This window comes from Nematolebias whitei, chromosome 18, assembly GCF_014905685.2.
Source record: "Nematolebias whitei isolate Nwh7 chromosome 18, NemWhi1, whole genome shotgun sequence".
Classification (NCBI taxonomy): Eukaryota; Metazoa; Chordata; class Actinopteri; order Cyprinodontiformes; family Rivulidae; genus Nematolebias; species Nematolebias whitei.
In genome coordinates, this window is record NC_056515.1 from 29,754,332 (window position 1) to 29,774,229 (window position 19,898).

The window sequence follows — 19,898 nt, forward strand, 5'->3', positions numbered from 1 at the left end:
CATCACCCAGACATCTACACTTATTAAAAGTTACAGAATATCCAGTTCTGCAGGGAAATAAGTGCACTTCACAGATATTCTAGTCTACAGGGGTTTAAACAGCCAGAAATGATCAAATCAGTGGTTGAACTGAATGAAAGACCTGCATTTTTTTATAACATAAAACTTAAAGGAAGTTAATGTGCACACATAAGAATAAAAACAAAAAAGTATTTACAAAGTCAACAAAACCTGACCTTTGACTATCTCACTGTGCTGCAGGAAGATACAAGTGATCAAAAGATACTTTAAGTCAAACTCAAGACAGAAATATTTTCATGAAGGATGCAAAAAACCAGGAAAAATATCAAATCTGCCTCTCCTGCAGTAATAAATCAGAGTTAACGTTAGTCTGCTTTCCAGCTAAAGACAAACACAAGAACTAAAAAGACGTGGCAAATATAATACAACTAGAATAAACTTATTTGATTGCACTTCTTCTTAAACAGCATTAAAGATTATTTTACAGCCGAAAGAAAAGAAAAGGCAACAAAAACAAGTGATGTCTCTTTCTCCATCAGAGGTTTTCACATGCAGGAGTTCAGGGAAAGCGATTTGAGTAAACTGTGTCAGAAACGTAAACGCTACATTTTACACGGAGAAAACCTGCACTCTTATTCTGATGGTTTTAATAAGTGAAACAACCTCTTCTGTTGTGACATTTCCTCAACGGTCCAAAGTTTGGAGCAAAAGAATGTTAAAATGATTGTTTCACGAGTTGTTTTTGTTTTTTTTTTTTTTATCAGTTTTAATGAAGAAAAGTCTCTTTTTTGAAATGTTCTTGTCTTGCAGCGATTTACAAAGCTCTACTCTGGTCTGTAGGTTTATCAAAGCAGCTTTGTTTCTTTCATCCCTATCAGCAGATAGCTTTTAGAAGAGATGGGAAATATGTTGCCTCTGGGAGTGGCTGCATATAAAAGAAGAAAAGTCACGCGGCGTTGAAGCTGGGTTGTTTAGAAAGGTGGTCGAGACCAAAAATCTGCATCACGTCATTTTCCTACAGCGGTGGCATCCTGACCTGAACGTTCATCATTTATCTTTAAAACATTACAGCAGAAGACTAAATGTTGGGTGATTAAATCAGCTGCTTTATCTTGACAGCCAAATAAAAATACTGTGACTATAAGATGGAATCACCCAATCGCTGCCCTCAAACGGCTCCACCTACATTATAAAAAATTCAACAAGATGAAGGCGAACTAAGCAGAGCGTTTAACATTTTCCATTAATTTTTTTAATTGATTTCAAGTGAAAAACTTGTACGATCTATTGTGTTCCAGGTGGCATTACTATGAAACGACTCTATGAATTGAGTGCTCCAAACTGAATTTAGTTTAATTATGAGCAAAACAATAATAAAGAGCATCTAGTGCAACACAAACAGAACTCTATATAGCATTTTAGTGGAATGCTGCCCTTCAAATCCAACTTCTTTGGATAGTAAACATGTTAATCCTGTTATCATTTGCGGGTACTCTGCAGCAACATAACCTGGTTTTATTATGTCATAGTACACAGTTAGCTGTGAGGATACATAAGCTTTTATCGAACATGCAGATATAACGAGAGGCAGGGGAAATCCATTTAGGATGTACGCAAAAGGTGTGCTTCTCTTCTTCCTCACTGCAGGAGGAGCATGCTGGACAGAAGCACAAAGCAGGAAGTGAAAAGATGAACCACACCGAAGCTCGTAGGACTGCTATTGGGCGACTGCTGAACATGTGGCTCAAACTTTTTTTCCTGCATGAACTGCTCAGAGTAGGCCATGTACATCTCCACGCAGCGTCGCGACTTCACTTGGTCAATTAGGGTTGGGTACCCAATTTCCTCAATGCTGACCGTGTCATTATCCTCCTCATCAGTGCCTGCTTTAGTGGTGGAGGAGCTGCTGCCCTGCTCTTTAAGGTCAGTCCTATTCATGCAGCGCTTCATGAAGTCCTCGTAGGACTCGGCACGTGGAGGAGGCTTGTAGACGTAATCCCGCCCGTAATCTTTTTGATCCGTTGACTTGGTGCCATAGCGATTGTACATGTAGTTGTTGTAGTAGTATTCTTCTTGTGGGCTGTTGAAGCTGAAATGTGGGCGAGGGAAGCGCCCCAGCCCGTACCCAACGGCCATTCCAGCCACAGCTCCAACACCTGCTGCCAGCATGGCTTTTTTAGCAAACCCTGTCGACTTGGGCTGATATCCCATGCTCTGCACAGAACGAGAGAAAGGGGACCCGCCCATGCTACCATAGCCCCCATATCCATAACCTCCTCCACCAAACCTGGGACTGAGGATCTTATTATTCGGGTTCCAGTTAGGGGAGCCGCCAACTCCTCCACCGTAGGGGTAACCTCCTGCACCAGGTGCTCCCCAACCCTGTCCTGTACTTCCAGTCCTGATTGGGTAACCACCTCCTCCTGGGTACTGGTACGGAGAACCACCTCCTCTGCCTGGGTATTGGTTAGGATAGCCACCTGCTGCTGGAAAGCCTCCACCCGCTGGATACTGATTGGGATAATTTCTTCCAGTGTTTGGATAACTTCCTCCAGCAGGGTACTGGTTAGGATATCCTCCTCTGCCTGGATATTGGTTGGGGTTGTTCCCTCCTGCTGGGTAGCCTCCAGCAGGAGGGTACTGATTAGGATAATTACCTCTCCCAGGGTTTTGTTGAGGATATCCTCCACCTGCAGGATAACCACCTGCAGGATATCCACCCGCAGGGTAGCCTCCAGGATTCTGGTGTGGGTAGCCTCCAGGATTCTGGTGTGGGTAGCCTCCAGGATTCTGGTGTGGGTAGCCTCCAGGATTCTGGTGTGGGTAGCCTCCAGCCCCTGGATGACTTGGATTTTGCCTGGGATATCCACCCGGATTAGTGTTGCCAGTTCCTGGGTAACTTCCTCCAGGAGGGTACGGGTTAGGGTTGTGATTGGGATTCTGTGGCTGTCGAGGGTAGTTTCCTGGCTGACTGCTTGATGTCTTTGTCCCACCCAACTTTGTTGATGAGGTTTTCTTGCCGCTACTGCTGCTACCTTTTCTAGCCAATGTTGATTCAGTGTTCAGGAGAGACAAAATAAGAAGAGACAAAAGCCCCACCTCATAAAACCTCCCCATCATGACCTTAAGGAGAAAAAGTATCAGAAAAACAATTAGGAATCCCAAAAATAATCATTGTTTGCCCTGATTCTTTTATATCAAGTGTAATTAAGAAACTAATATGACAAAGCGTGCATCTTTATGTTTATTGTTTAAAAAGCCACATTGGATAATTATATATTAAAGCAGTCATTGGGTCTAATGGAAAATAATTTGACCTTTTCTGAATGGGGGTGAAGGATTAAATAAGATTACCCTCATTATTAATACTTTATGCTTCGAATAATCCAAAAAGAATGATTTAAATAAGCATAAATGTGCCATTATTATCGATATCACAGATCGCTGCATCAATACGTCATTCTGTTCAACCATTAGCTTTATCAAAATAAAACAAACGAAAGCCTAGCTCTATCTTCTCCGTTAGATAACGCACAGCAATTAACATGACAGCATCGTCGCTTAATTTTCTCACGTTACTTACCGTAATTTGGTTGTTGTTGTTTTTTATGTGTTTATTTCGGTGTAGCTGCGTTTGTTGTCCTTGTCCCCTCAGCGTCCGACAGGCTGGGTTTGGTTCCGTCCAGTCGAGGTGCGCTCGGTTTGAGGTTCAGTAAGCGCCGTTTGTGAATTAGTCAGGGGGCGGGAACATTTTGTTGCTATCTCTCCAGCAGGTTCAAACAAAAAAATAAAAGCCGACGTATTTTTACGATCTTTTTAAACGTTTTCATCTTAAAATTTCGAAACCAGTAGTAATTTTACCCCTAGACAATCGCTATTTCTCCTTAGCCCCGCGTTGTTGGGGCTTAACGTCTGTAACTAGTCGAACGTTCAGAAAGCAAGTGCAGGATATACAATTTCCGCACGAGCCATTTTAGCTCAGCGAATATAAATATATAATAAAACGGATTGGCACATTTCAGTGGGACTCTGTGGGTATTTAATGGCACATGTATTGTACATTTATTCATTTCATTGTATTTGTATTCATTTTTTACATTTATTTATTTCATGATGTATTTATTTATATAATTTTGTCACATTCCACACTCCATGTATGTATGGGCGCCCTCTAGAGACAATTTTAAGAGATTTTTGTGTCAGTGTGCCTGGAGCCCGTTAGGTCCCGTTATTCAGAGCAAATGCGCGTGTAACACGTGTTGCGCCGAAGTTAGTGCCCCCAAAAGAATGTGTGCGCCGCTGTTTCGGGAGCGCGCATAAAACCGGAAAGGCCGATCTTAACGACAACGCTTCGACTTCAACCAAATATGTTTTAATTTATTGTGAAGGTAATTTTATTCTTGAGCTTGTGAGTCTCAGCTTGAGTTCAACAAAGCGAGGCAGTTGTTTTTCATATGTAGAAATAGTTTTTGTTATCGTTGCTGCACATCATTCACTCAACCTTTATTTATACAGGTTAGTGTCATTGAGCCTCCAGGACTCATTTACAAGAGAGGCCTGTTTTTAACAAAGAATGATGACAACAGTAGACAATCATAAAAGAAAGCATATAACTTGAGAAAAATAAATAGAAGAAAATTATATTAACAAACAAAACAAAACAAAAACAGCTACATTGAAGCGATGCAGAATAAAAACAGGAACATGTCTGCAGTGGCTTGTTGTTTCTTGCATCACTTACGTTTACTCGTCATGAAAGATGCACCTTCCTGATAACCTTATACTGTAAACAGTTGTAATTTTAACCCCCTGTATGTTTTGTCTGCTGTGTGAATGTAAGAACTAAACTTACTGTAATTGAATTATCTGAATTCATGACTTATTTTTTGTATATTCAGTTCAGTTTGTTTATATAGCACCATATCACATCAAAGTTGTCTCAGGGCACTTTACAGGAACATTCACATACATAGAAAAGCCAATTAGAAGTTCTCTATCTAAGGAAACCAGCAGACAAGTTGAATCTTCATCGTAGTCTCCCATCCTGAGCAAGCACAATGGCAACAGTGGAAAGGAAAAACTCCCTTTTAAAAGGAAGAAACCTCCAGCAGAACCAGGCTCAGGACAAGCGGCCATCTGCTTTGACCAGCTGGGTTTGAGAGGAACAGGAAGGAGAGACAGACAAACACAGAATGGTAGGTCCAGAAATAGGTGCAGGTGTACCTGAAAGACAAAAGCACATGTTAGGATAGAAAAAATAATTACAAATACAAAACAGGTTGAGCAGAGTAAAGACAGTAGCAGAGTGGAAAAAATGTGGTCAGTTTGTCCTCCAGCAGTCTAAGTTTATAGCAGCATAACTAAGGGATAACTCAGGAAACCCAAGCCGACCCTAACTATAGGATTTAGCAAAAAGGAAAGTCTTAAGCCCAGTCTTAAAACTGGAGCCTCGTGACACGGACAGAAGTTGGTTCCACAAGAGAGGAGACTGATAGCTCTGCCTCCCGTTCTGCTTTTGGAAACTCTAGGACCCGCAAGTAAACCTGCAGTCTGAGAGCAAAGTGCTCTGTTGGGAAAATATGGAACAATAAGATCTGTAATATAAGATGGAGCTAGGTTGTTAAGAGCTTTGTAGGTTAGATTTTGAATTCAGTTCTGGATTTGACAGGGAGCCAATGTAGAGAAGCTAAAACTCTAGAGATATGATCTCTCCTACTAACTCAAGTTAAGACTCTGGCAGCAGCATTTTGGATTACAGACATTTTGAAGAAGTATTTGCACACCCAGATATCACACCATTGTAGAACTGTACTGCAGAAGTAAGGAGTACCTTCAGGAGGATTAATCCGCACAAAGCAACTGGCCCAGACAACATCCCCGGAAAAGTGTTGAAGGAATGTGCTGATCAGCTCTGTGAGGTGCTGGCAGACATCTTTAACACCTCACTTACCCTGGAGACAGTTCCCACCTGCCTGAAGACTGCCACCATCATCCCAGTCCCAAAAAGCTCTACAGTGACTGGTCTGAATGACTATCGGCCAGTGGCCCTCACCCCGATAGTCGCTAAATGCTTCGAAAAACTGGTCATGACTCACATCAAAACAACCATCAACATCAACGAGGACCCTCATCAGTACGCATACCGTGAGAACCGATCAACAGAGGATGCAATCTCCTCTGTGGTCCACACTGCACTCAACCACCTGGAGCAGAAAAACTCTTACGTCCGTATGCTCTTTGTGGACTTCACATCCGCCTTCAACACCATGATCCCCCAAACCCTGATGGACAAACTATCCACACTAGGACTAAGCCCCTCCATCTGCAACTGGGTACTAGACTTTTTAACAAACAGACCACAGTTAGTGAGGATCCACAACCTCTCCTCCTCCACCATAACTCTCAGCACTGGCTCTCCTCAGGGATGTGTGTTGAGCCCCCTTCTGTTTACTCTGCTCACATATGATTGTGCAGCTACCCATCCAGGCTGTCACATTGTAAAGTTTGCAGATGATACAGCGGTGGTGGGATGCATCACAAACAATGATGAGTCCAGCTACAGGCAAGAGGTGGAACACCTGGAGAGCTGGTGCAGAGAGAATAACCTTCACATCAATGTGAAGAAGACAAAGGAGATGATTGTGGACTTCAGAAGGAACAAAAACACCTACACCCCCCTGAACATAAGAGGATCTGCGGTGGAAGTGGTCTCCAGCTACAAGTACTTGGGTGTACACATGAATGACAACCTCAGCTGGAGCAACAACACCACCAGCCTGATCAAGAAAGCTCATCAGAGACTCTACTTCCTCAGACGGCTGAGGCGAGCTGGTCTGGGAAGCTCAGTCCTCACCTCCTTCTACAGGTGTGCAGTGGAGAGCATCCTGTGCTCGAGCATCAATGTGTGGCATGGAGGCTGCACAGCTGCAGAAAGAAAAGCTTTGCAGAGAGTGGTGAAGGCTGCACAGAAATCTGTTGGAATCAGCCTCCCCACCATCACAGACATCTACACCTCCAGATGCAGGAAGAGGGCCACCTGCATCATGAAGGACCCCACCCACCCAGCACACACACTTTTTGCCCCACTCCCCTCAGGAAGGAGGTTAAGGAGCATTAAGTGTAGAACCACTAGACTGAGGAACAGCTTCTACCCTGAGGCTGTTAGACTCATGAATCTCTAACTAGAATAATCACTGTGAAAAACCATATCATGTTGCTGCTGATCTGTTTCATGTTGCTGCTGATCTGTTTCAATGTTGATGTGTTCATGCGTGCACATCTGCTCACAGACTCATGTTCATGTTTGTGCCGATGTTCAATGTTTTATGTTATGAGTGCTTAGTGTATATTTAGTTGATGTTTTTCTTAGTTCATATCTTAGATGTTATTACTGTTTTTCTTAGACATTTTATTGTTGGATGTAACTGGGACCCTGTGTACATAATTTCGCTCCACCACATGTACCACATGAGGTGCGAATGACAATAAAGAAACTCTGACTCTGACTCTGATTGAAAAGTCATGCAGTTTTTCTGCATCACTTTTAGATAAGATGTTTCGAATTTCAGCGATATTACGCAGGTGGAAGAAGGACGTTCGTATAGTAACCTGAGATGACTTTTGTTGTGAAACGGTGCTATTTAAATAAAATGAATTAAATCTATTAAAGTACTGCATTAGCGGTGGTTTGATTGTATGTTACAACGACCTGCCATACACGTCTCCTTCGTCCTTGCTTCACTGGGAGGAGGAGCCATATGATATCTGTGGGAGGAGCCACCTTTACGCACACGGCTTTTGACGTCATGGTTGTAAAATGCCAAACGTATGTACTCGCGCAGCTTTGAGTGTACGCTAGCAACATGTCGGTTCGGAGGGAGCCCAGCGGCGGAACCGGAGCGTCTGTGAAACACACATTCAAGACATAGACATCACGCGGAGACGTTTGTACGAACTGCGACACTTCCACACAACTATTATTTCAACAACAGCGGGCCTGTCGGAGCCTGATGGACGGCTAACCGAGTTCGACCTGAACACTCGCAGGCGGTTGCGCTGCTCGGAGGAGAGACGAAGGAGGACGGCGTGTTCTGGCTCTAATCAGGAAGGACTTTCTCCTTGTTAGGGGTATGTTATCCGTACTGTCTTATGGCAGACTCGTAGCCAGGGCTGTCCTGGGCGGACTCTCTCAGACTGACGGTCGGGACTACAGCCTGATCAGCGCCAGCTATGGCTTCGGTAAAGACTTTCGTAAGGGGATCCTGAAGAAAGGGATGTGCTACGGAGATGATGCCTGCTTCATAGCGCGGTACAGATCGGCGGATGTTCTAGGTAAGACATGCTAACCACCCTCTGCTCTGCGCTCGTGTGACCTTCAGTGATCTGCACGTGCGTACGGACAACTCGGACGAAAACACAACAACCACCCACCCTTAGCAAACAGAGCTGCCTCACCGCCCCTTATTTTACAGCTTTTATATAAATATTATCCACAGCTTCAACTCCTGATTGATAATAACTCGATGTTACTGACATAGCTTAATGCGCAGAACATCTGATACCGTCTTAATTCACGAACAGAACCGGGAAGTTTCGCGTGCGGGCTTTTAATGACCTTTCACCTAGATTAGCTCCCGACAGAAAATACACAGCGATGATGTCAAAATTCAAAAACGTGTGACATGAAATGGCTCAAATTCGACCCAGTCGGACACGAGTATGACTGAGAAATGTGAAGTTACAACGTCCTAAGGAAACAATGTCTCGCAAAGGTCAGAATGGTTGAGCGTGGAGGCGGCCATGTTTGCTAGCGCATTAGCCTCCTGCTAGCATCGCAGGATGTTTTGTCCTCGCCGGCGCGTGCGAGCTGCCACACGATCCACGTGGCTTTTAACAAAAAATCTTTTATTTATTGTTTATTAAGGCTTATTGTTTTCAAGCAGTTGTAGGTTATACATGTGCAGAATTTATGCTTAGGGGATTGCCATGATCCAGTTTGTTTTTAGTTTCTATTTGAGGTAGTGGTGTTGCAGCTGTGGAATAACAATAAACTAGACAGCCCCTTCTTACTCAATTTTCATTCTCACAGTGTGATCTATGTGAAATAGTTCTCTTTATTCATCTTTATACAATCATCTTCATATGGGCTTAATTAAAGGAGTAAATCTTGTTTCTAGTTGTGTTCACTTAGGGTTTGCGCAACAAATATCAATGCTCTGCAAAAATCCCAATAAATATCCATTAGTGGTGGATCAAGTGCAGCTTTATAGGCTGAGTTGGATTTCCAATATTGGTAATAAAATGGAGTAAAATTATGTTTTATTGATCCCTGAAGGAAACTGGTTATTCACAGCAGCAGACATAAACATACATGTGTAAAGAGACAAAAATATGTATGCAAGATAAACCTCAAGTTCAAAACGTTATTAAACCATAAAGCGACCAGTAACTCAGCTGTAAAACCATAAAAAAGTACAGTAAAAATGCTCTGACTTGCCAATTTGGATGTGAAAGAACTATCATTAACATTTTTGTTAAAAAAAAATTCACAAAACCTCATCAAAACCGCTCTTTTCATTTATTGTACTATAACTATACGCATAGCAAATTACCACTCAATAATCATAATAATTATTTTTTTTACATTTCTCTCATTGTTTCTATATTGTTTTCAAAAAGATTAACCAAATCAATAAAGCACATTTAAGACAAACATTGTTGACCAAAGTGCTGCACAATGAATGACAGAAGCACAGCCATAAAAACAATAAAAGAAAACATTATAATATAATACAAGAATGGTCTTAAATATGTCACTTGTTTATTGATGGATGATAATTTAAAAGAGAACAGCAGCTACAACCTCAGAAATGGCATGTACATCCTCCTCACTGTAATAATTTCAGAGACAAATTAGATCTTTGAGCACTGGTTAAACCTGAAAACAGTTTATGTCAGTGTAACTCTGGTAGACACAGCAACTCAACATATTTATGTATAAGCCTGTTTTCTCCATCAGGTGTAGCGGACGGTGTAGGCGGTTGGCGGGACTATGGTGTCGACCCATCTCAGTTCTCTGCCACCTTGATGCGAACCTGTGAGCGTCTGGTGAAGGAGGGGCGCTTCATTCCCAGTAACCCAGTGGGTATTCTGACGTCGGGCTACTACGAGCTCCTACAGAACAAAGTCCCGCTGCTAGGTGAGTGGATGTGCTGCTAACGTCCTCACAGCCGTCACACACGGTCATTGTTGAAGTGAGCTGTGCTGAACAAGAGGAGGCAAACCGCTGCAGTATGAGACGGACTGCAGCAAGATGCGTAAAATTAAAGATGGAGGAATATTGCGGTAGTCTTACAGATATTTTTAAGTATCATCAGTGAGGTAACTAACTCGATCAGGCTCTTTCTGTTGTGTTTGCATGGAAACGTTTAAACGCTGCAGGTCTTAAAAGTGGAGTACCCTCTAGCAAAATCACATAGATTCAGAATCCCTCTGTAACCGATAATACTGGCGGTTGTTAAAGTTTTAATAGCAGGGTCATCGTGTCAAACATGTGGCCATGGTCACATTTCTTCAGAGGCTCTGTATCTGTCCAAGAGCCGGTGTACGAACTCGGTGACAGCTGAGATATTTGGCAAAATACTTGTTTTGGAAAGTTGTGATAAGGTCAGAACTGAGCCATCGCTGCTCAAGGTTGCATAGATGGTTAATGGCTGCGGTCAGTGGGACAAGTAGGGGAAACAACCTGTGACCTTGTTTTTCTCTCCACCAACAAATCAACTGGATTTAACGTTTTCCCATCCTAATCCAAAAGCAAGGCATTTCTCTCATCCTGCTCGTGTTTCTTATTGTTTTTCCTACTGTTTTGATCAAATCTTACTCCTGCTTTTACACAGTTTTCCACTCGTCATTGTTTTGCCTCCGTGTTTATAGGAAGCAGCACGGCCTGCATTGTGGTTCTGGACCGAAGGAGTCACCGGCTTCACACGTGTAACCTTGGAGACTCCGGCTTCCTCGTGGTGCGAGGCGGAGAGGTGGTCCACCGCTCAGATGAGCAGCAGCACTACTTTAACACGCCCTTCCAGCTGTCCATCGCTCCTCCGGGCGCCGAGGGAGTTGTGCTCAGTGACAGGTTAGTAGGTTGAGTAAACGGAAGTTGAAAATATATTTCTAAAAGTGCTCCTAAAAATCTGTGAGAAAATAGAAACTAAGACTTGACCACCTGACATGTTGTCTTTACTAAAATTGAATTCAGAAGAGGTTTTTAAACTTTTTCAACAAAAACTTACACTTTATAGTTTCTGTTTTTCTCAGTATTAAACAAACTGCTAAATTAAACTGGGCTTAATAAGATATATTTACTGAGAGGCCTATTCAAACACTAGAGAAAGCTGACAATTATATAATATTCTTTAAATGATTGTACATAGTTTATTTTGTTGCAGATTTTAAGGATTATGAAACTTAATGCTCTATTATTTTGTTGCCACAGTACAGTGTTTCTCGCTATGCTTAAATCTTTAATAGATGGTGTATGGTTGTTGTCAAACTGATTAAAGTGAATACAAAATGCGTATTTTAATGTTGAATGTTTTTTTTAATCTATTGTTCTGCTTTATTTGTTATAAACTGGTTTGATAAATAACAGGGTTTGAAAAACGTGGTGATGTCACTGGCCATTGTTGACGCTTCCTGTTTCCATTTTATTGTTTTTAACTATAATTTAGAATTATAACACCTAAAAATGCATTGACTAGAATTAACAAATGTCCTTTCCTAAGTCACTAAGTATCGCAGTTTAATTCTCATATTTAGCCACTGTTTAAAGTTTTGGTGTTTCTTGGGTTATTGACTCCTCTGTTTAACCTCTGCTCTTCTAAAGTGCTTTAAAGTTCAAGATGTAGCAGATCTGCATTTATTAGATTTATTGCTGCGGCATATCATCTTAATATAGACCCTTTCGATGTCTAGCAGGAACATTGGGTCCCTTGGAAGTAACATTTGAGTCCTACTTGTGGTGCCAGTGAGTACGAGCCTCCCTGCATCTGGCAGCAACACTCAGGACAGCGTTCGTCTCGGCTGCACACTCCTTACCTGCTTAACTTTTTATTAGAAATCGTAGCTAGTTACTCAGAGTACTTCTTGGGTTCTAGGTGTCACATGACTGATTTTGTCCTCTTGTGTCTTCTAGTCCTGAAGCAGCCGACAGCTCCTCTTTTGACGTTCAGCTCGGTGACATCATCCTAACAGCAACAGACGGGCTCTTTGACAACATGCCGGACTACATGATTCTTCAGGAGCTCAAAAAACTGAAGGTATCACCCCTGGATAGCAACTTATGTGTACATGTAATACAACCCGTGTAATATTTATCACGTTTTAATGGTTCTGGTGTTTGCTCCCGCCAGACTTCAAATTATGACAGCGTACTGCAGACTGCACAGAGTATCGCAAAGCAAGCTCACGATCTCGCCTACGATCCCAATTATATGTCTCCTTTTGCACAGTTTGCCTGTGATAACGGCCTGAATGTAAGAGGTGAGGAATTCATTTAATATACCTTCTGTGTTCTTGTTGAACTGCAAAACACCATTACACGTATTATAACAGCTGTAAACTCAATATTCTTACTTTTTTAAAAAAAAAAGGCTTCTTGAGTTTTCCTGAAGATATTTAATTCTTTCTTTCTTTACAGGAGGGAAACCAGATGATATCACGGTGCTGTTGTCTATAGTGGCTGAATATACAGACTGAAAGTGCGTCTGCTTCACTGGGACTGATGTTTTCTTGCCGTCTGCCTGAGTCTTTCACCTGCAGCCTTCCCAACATGCACTGCGGGCTGACAGGGGAGGCCCACCAATACGGCTCTCACCCCTCACTGTGTGGCTGACCTCCATGTTTGTGGCGTTTTGTTTTCTTCTGTTTTAACGTGGTGCTGGAACGGTTGAGGGGCGGCAGGCAGCTGGGATATTTTTCATGTTGACCATGATGCGGTAGGAGCTGACTTCGGCCTCGCTCATATCTCACCTTGTTGTCAGATGATTTTTAGCGCACATAAGACCGTTTGGATACTTGAGGGTAGCTCTGATGTATAAAAACACAACAATACGAAGTAAGCCATGGGTTTTGTTCTTTTTCCGACTAGCATTAGAGCTGGTTATAGAACCTCACTATTGTTCATTTGTTCCCATTTTATAAAAGTGTTTATGGATTAGGCTGAGGGTGCCGATATGACAGATGTGGGAGTTGGGTTGTAGTGCCTCGGGTTTGGGAATGTCAACGAGCACGTCGCTCATATCTGTAGAGAGGAAGCTTGTTAAGATGTCACGTGAAGGTTATTCAGGTTTTGTCACTCGGCTGAGGGAACGTTTGACTCACACGTCCTGATAAGTTGTAAATATTTTTTTTAATTTAGGGCTATATTTTTGTTTTTTGACTGATTTAAAGCAAAAAGCTATTTTGTTAACAGCTTGAATTGAACTCCCGTCAATCCAAGACTTCCAATTGGTAAAAATTAACAAGATGTTTAAAACGATTCCTCTTGCGTCCGTTGTGTGGTAGGGATGATTTTTTTTTTAAAGTGTGTTGAATGTACATATTTATATCGTTAAGCTAAAGCTAGCTTCTGGGAATGCTTACAGTTGCCGTGATAAGTCAGGAATCAAATTAAAGAGGGAAACCTTATTTTTATACCTTATTTCGTTTGAAAAGTACCACTGAAGAATGTGAACTGGATGAACTAAAAGACTTGTCTTAAAAAATTAATTAGCCATGTTTATGTATTTTTTTTACTTTTGATCCCTTATTTTCTTATATATTAATTTGCTGCTTTTTTGTTTGTAACTTTGCCTTTTAAAGCCCTTTTTACACACGACACTCAAAATAATAATGGCTTAATGAATTGGTGAAATCAGCAGCATTCAGTTATTGGTTACGTTTGTATTGATCACGGATGTTAAAACAATGGAATGAACACAGTACCTGGTTGATTTGTTGGTGGAGCTGCTACATGCGCACAGCTATTTTATTTTTTAGAAAGTGGCTTTCAAAGTGAAAGTATCTGTAGAGTCAGTTGTCTCACATCAAGTCGTCTCACCTTAACGATTTGTAGTAGCATGCTAACTTCACAGGGGTTGTATAAAACAACCGTTGGGGATGAAAGAGGCTGAAAAACGTCTACATGTTCAAGCCTAATGAACGTTAAGCGTTATACTTCGGAAAGGTTCGGATGCACTTTCGTACGGAGATGCTTGTAAAGTTAAATCTTTTATCATGGCTGCATGAAAGAAAATGTCACTTTAGCTACTAAACCTGCTGTTTTGTTTGGGGAAAAATCATTTTTTCTTCAAACACTGCAAGATAATTTATGTGGAGCTTCTATTATATTTAGTGTAAATTATAGGGGATTCAAATTAGGCCTGTCACAATAAATAACAAATCGATTAATTGCATGATAAATGAAAATTATCAACCTCATTTTCATTTATCGTTTCTTCACGTCTCTCTCTTTCTACTGAAGACACTGGATGACAAAAGGTTCAACTCCTGTGCTCTTTACTGACCCCTCCCTTTCTCTTTAAAATCTATTTTAACCGTCCAAAAGCGCATTTACGAATCGTTAAAAGAAGCTAAGCTAACTGGCCGCCCTCCGGGGGGGGGCACCTCAGTCTTGTCAAAGCTTCAAAATTCACGATATTATTGTTTATCGCAATAATTTCTGAGACAATTAATCGCCCAGCAAAATTTGTTGTTGTGACAGGCCTAATTAAAATTTGGTTAATGCTGTAATAAAAAGTATCACTGATGAAATGTCTAATTAACCTAAAGTAACTGTAAAGTAACGGTAGTAACCAATTTTGCTTCCATGAAAGTGACATTTATCCAATTTAGTGAAATAAACAGTAAATTATTGCTAAAAAGCATCTGGGTGGGGGGGTATGAACGGATTTTATTAGATGTTAAATGGTTAAAAAATAGAAACTGGAGTTCTAAGAGTTGATGTGAACATGGTGTTGTATGTGTGTGGAAATGGACGTGCTGGATTTCACCAAATGACATCATTCAGAAAAACGCTGATAATACTGTTTTGTCTTAAAAGTCTTTACATTTTAACACCAAAGACACTCTTTGTGTGCATCATTCTTTTTCTTTTTAAATCCGAAATCGAACAGCAGTACTGTAAGCTTCTTATGCTCAGAGCTGCGTGACAAGTTCAGAGTAAAACATGTATTTCGAGGCTTAAAGGTGTTAGAGATTAATAGTTGTAATATATTTGTTCCAGGGTTTAACTGGTTGTCTGGGAATATAAGACAAGTAACCAAAAAAAACAGAAAGCCATATTTTAAATCCTGATTTGAGTCCAGCTCTATCCAGCGGTCAAAGAACACAAACATTTCCATAGTTTTGTTTTTTGTAACTCGTAGAAATTACTTTTATAGCGCAGAAGCATCTAGTAGAATTTTGAGTGTTGCGTTAGAGTTGTCAGTTCACAGATAATGTAGAGAGCAGGAGAACAATCAAAGTTGGGTTATGCTGCCATCATATTTAACTGGTCGTCCTTTTCTATAGACAAAATGATACATTGTTATTTTATTTATTTTTTCCTTTTGCCCTCTTCTTTCAGCATTTCTTGTATCTTCCTCTAGTTTCCAGTTCAGAGTCCGGTCTTGTCTTTGAATTATGAGGGTGAGCAGTTTCCAGCCTTAAAAGCTCGACCTGTAAATCAAGGGGCCTTTCCTGCCATTGCAAGCTCATCCCATGTGTGTTCCCGTGTTTAGACGTTAATGCAGTGTCCTCGTCCCACCCCACAAACCCCGTCTCCCCGTTGAGCCGTTCTCAAAGGTGCTTCTGCAGTCTGATGGTATGATTGTTTGCTTTCTAGCCAGTGAACTGAAAGATGCACCGAGTTCTGCAGTGTAACAATGCAGGTCTAACTGATGTAAATACTGGTATGTTTTAAAATGTGTACAATATTTAAATAAAGAATTTAGTATTTATACTAAACCTGTTTGAGTGTTTGTTTTACATCCAGTCGTGTTTAACGAGATTTTGAGGGGACACAAATACAGAAACTAATCTGAGGAAAAGATATTAGCATAGTGATACAATTTGAATTTTTTTTTTTTTTTTGAGAAAAGTTTATACGCATGTACATGTGTAATACCTAATATTTAATTTGAGTACATTCACCTCTCTTCAAGCTACTATTTAATAAAAAAAAATGTTTATTATATAGAGGTTAAAGTATATGAATGTTGTTGCTTGCACTAATCAACCAGAAGGGTGGATTTAAAAAGTTTCTACTACAATTTTTATATTTTTCCTCACATATTTCAGTTTTACATAAATAATGTGTGCCTACTTGGAAGACAAAAAAAACCATTGAATGTTCATATAGTTAATGTAATACATCCATAATTATCAATTTAGAGCAACTCATTTGTGTGTGTGTGTGGGGGGGGGGGGGGGTTGTCTAAAAATTAATCTTAAGGATTTTTTTGTTTTGAGTAAATTTTCAAATAAATGAACATGAAAAATAAATTCAGTTTGTTTATATAGAGCTAAGTCAAAATGGATGCAGGGCACTGAACAAATACATTCCTATACATAAAAATTCAATTAGTAAATGTATTTATCAAAAGTAGGGTGGCCAGCAGATACTTGTCGCACAGTATTTTAACATTTAAAATTGAATATTGTAGAAATACTTTCAGAGATCTGGAGATCAAGTTAAGTTTTATTTACACAATCTAAACCAATTCAGACAAAATTCACGCCAATAATCAGTTTGTTACCATGTTCTTTATCTTGTCTATGCAACTTCTATCACATTTTCTGTATTTTGGGGGCAAATTGCTTTAAACACAAAAATTGGAGCTGCTGTCACATCTGTTAGGTATTATAGATTTTAAGGGGGGGGAAATATAGCATTGTAGAAACAGTTTCTTATAAGAATTGAAACAATTAAACTAAAGGTCTGCTTCTAATTTATTTTTCCATCCATCCATTTTCTTCCGCCTATCTGGGGTCAGGTCGCGGAGGTAGCATCTTAAGTAGGGAGGCCCAGACTTCCCTCTCCCCAGCCACTTGGTCCAGCTTCTCTGGGGGAATCCTAAGGCTTTCCCAGGCCAGCCAAGGAACATGGTCTCTTCAGCGTGTCCTGGATCTTCCTCTGTGTCTCCTCCCAGTGGGATGTGCCCGGAACACCTCACCAGGGAGGCGTCCAGGAGGCATCCTAACCAGATGCCCGAGCCACCTCAACTGGCTCCTCTCGATGTGGAGAAGCAGCAGCTCTACTCTGAGTCCCTCTCGGATAACCGAGCTTCTCACCCTATCCCTAAGGGAGATTCCATACACCCTAGGGAGAAAACTCATTTCGGCCACCTGTATCCATGATCTCGTTCTTTCAGTCACAACCCAAAGCTCATGACCATAGATGAGGGTAGGAACGTAGATCGACCGGTAAATTGAGAGCTTTGCCTTTTGACTCAGCTCTCTCTTCACCACGACAGACCAGTCCAGCGCCCGCTTCACTGCCGATGCTGCACCTATCCACCTATCGATCTCGCGCTCCATTTTTCCCTTATTCGTGAATAAGACCCTGAGATACTTGAACTCCTCCACTTGGGGCAGGACCTCCGACCAGGAGAGGGCACTCTACCCTTTTCCGGCTCAAGACCATGGCCTTGGATTTGGAGAAACTGATCCTCATCCCAGCCGCGTCACACTCTGCTGCGAACCGCTCCAGCGAAAGCTGTAGATCACGACTTGATGAAGCCAATAGGACCACATCATCTGCAAAAAACAAAGAAGTGATCCTAAGGCCACCAAAACGGATCTCCTCAATACCTTGACTGCGCCTAGAAATTCTGTCCATAAAAGTTATGAACAGAATTGGTGACAAAGGACAACCTTGGCGGAGTCCAACTCTCACTGGGAACAAGCCCGACTTACTGCCGGCGATGCGGACCAAGCTCTGACATCGGTCGTACAGGGACCTAACAGCCCGTATCAAAGGGCCTGGTACCCCATACTCCTGGAGTACCCCCCACAGGGCTCCCAGAGGGACGTAGTCGAATGCCTTCTCCAAGTCCACAAAGCACATGTAGACTGGGTGTGCAAACAACCACGCACCCTCCAGGACCCTGCTGAGAGTGTAGAGCTGGTCCAGTGTTCCACTACCAGGATAAAAACCGCACTGCTCCTCCTGAATCCGAGGTTCGACTATCCGATGGACCCTCCTTTCCAGAACCCCTGAATAGACCTTACCAGGGAGGCTTAAGAGCTCGATCCTCCTGTAGATGGAACACACTCTACGGTCCCCCTTTTTGAATAGGGGGACCACCACCCCAGTCTGCCAATCCAAGGGAACTGCCCTCGATGTCCACGCAATAATGCAGAGTCGTGTAAGCCAACACAACCCCATAACATCCAGAACCTTAAACTCTAGGCAAATCTCATCCAACCCTGGGTCCCTGCCACCGAGGAGCTTTTTAACTACCTCGGTGACCTCAGCACCAGAGATTGGAGAGCCCAACCCAAAGTCCCCAGGCTCTGCTTCCTCAGTCGAAGACGTGCCGGTGGGATTGAGGAGGTCTTCTAAGTATTCTGCTCACTGACCCAGGACATCCCGAGTTGAGGTCAGCAGCACACCACCTCCACTATAAATAGTGTTGGTGGCATTTGTACAAACCGGATTCCAAAAAAATTGGGACACTAAACAAATTGTGAATAAAAACTGAATGCAATGATGTGGAGATGGCAAATGTCAATATGTTATTCGTACTATAACATAGATGACAGATCAAAAGTTTAATCTGAGTAAATGTAACATTTTAAAGGAAAAATATGTTGATTCAAAATTTCACAGTGTCAACAAATCCCAAAAAAGTTGGGACAAGTAGCAATAAGTGGCTGGAAAAAGGAAATTGTGCACATAACGAACAGCTGGAAGACCAATTAACACTAATTAGGTCAATTGACAACATGATTGGGTATAAAAAGAGCTTCTCAGTGTCAGTGTCTCTCAGAAGCCAAGATGGTAAAAGTATCACCAATTCCACCATTGTTGCGCAGAAAGATAGTGCAGCAATACCAGAATGGTGTTACCCAGTGTAAAATAGCAAAGACTTTTAAGTTATCATCATCAACCGTGCATAACATCATCAAAAGATTCAGAGAATCTGGAACAATCGCTGTGCGTAAGGGTCAAGGCCGTAAAACTCTACTGGATGCTCGTGATCTCCGGGCCCTTAAACATCACTGCACCTCAAACAGGAATGCCACTGTCAATGAAATAACAGAATGGGCTCAGGAATACTTCCAGAAAGCATTGTCAGTGAAAACAATCCACCGTGCCATCCGCCGTTGCCAGCTGAAACTCTACAGTGCAAAGAGGAAGCTTGCTTAGAAATGTCTAAGCAAGCTCCACAAGCTCAGAGGTTTGCACTGGGCCAGGGGTCATTTAAAATGGTGTGGCAAAATGGAAGACTGTTCTGTGGTCAGATGAGTCACAATTTGAAGTTCTTTATGGAACACTGGGATACCATGTCATCTGGACCAGAGAGGACAAGGATAGCCCAAGTTGTTATCAACGCTCCGTTCAGAAGCCTGCATCACTGATGGTATGGGGCTGCATGAGCGCTTGTGGCATGTCTTGCATGTCTGGAAAGGCACCATTAATGCAGAGAACTATGTTTAGGTTCTAGAACAACATATGCTCCCATCTAGACGTCATTTCTTTCAGGGAAGACCCTGCATTTTTCAACACGATAATGTCAGACCACATTCTGCAGCAATCACAACATCATGGCTACGTAGGAGAAGGATCCGGGTACTGAAATGGCCAGCCTGCAGTCCAGATCTTTCACCTATAGAGA

The 19,898-nt window shown here is 41.8% G+C and overlaps 2 protein-coding genes across 2 annotated transcripts; one reads left to right on the forward strand and one right to left on the reverse strand.

Annotated features, from left to right (window-relative positions):
* Positions 1–1,597: 1,597 nt before the first annotated feature.
* prnpb (prion protein b) lies at positions 1,598–3,712 on the reverse strand. The gene is made up of 2 exons (XM_037692337.1): positions 3,605–3,712; positions 1,598–3,144 (listed from the first exon to the last, which is right to left on the reverse strand). The coding sequence occupies exon 2, from the start codon at positions 3,139–3,141 to the stop codon at positions 1,660–1,662; it is 1,482 nt and encodes a 493-aa protein (XP_037548265.1). The 5' UTR covers positions 3,142–3,144; positions 3,605–3,712; the 3' UTR covers positions 1,598–1,659.
* A 4,099-nt stretch (positions 3,713–7,811) lies between these two features.
* Positions 7,812–14,494, forward strand: LOC119424888 (protein phosphatase PTC7 homolog). Its single transcript, XM_037692401.1, has 6 exons — positions 7,812–8,352; positions 10,040–10,219; positions 10,954–11,152; positions 12,212–12,335; positions 12,429–12,558; positions 12,716–14,494. Exons 1-6 carry the CDS (start codon positions 8,151–8,153, stop codon positions 12,772–12,774), a joined length of 894 nt encoding a protein of 297 aa, XP_037548329.1. The 5' UTR covers positions 7,812–8,150; the 3' UTR covers positions 12,775–14,494.
* The last annotated feature ends 5,404 nt before the right edge of the window (positions 14,495–19,898 follow it).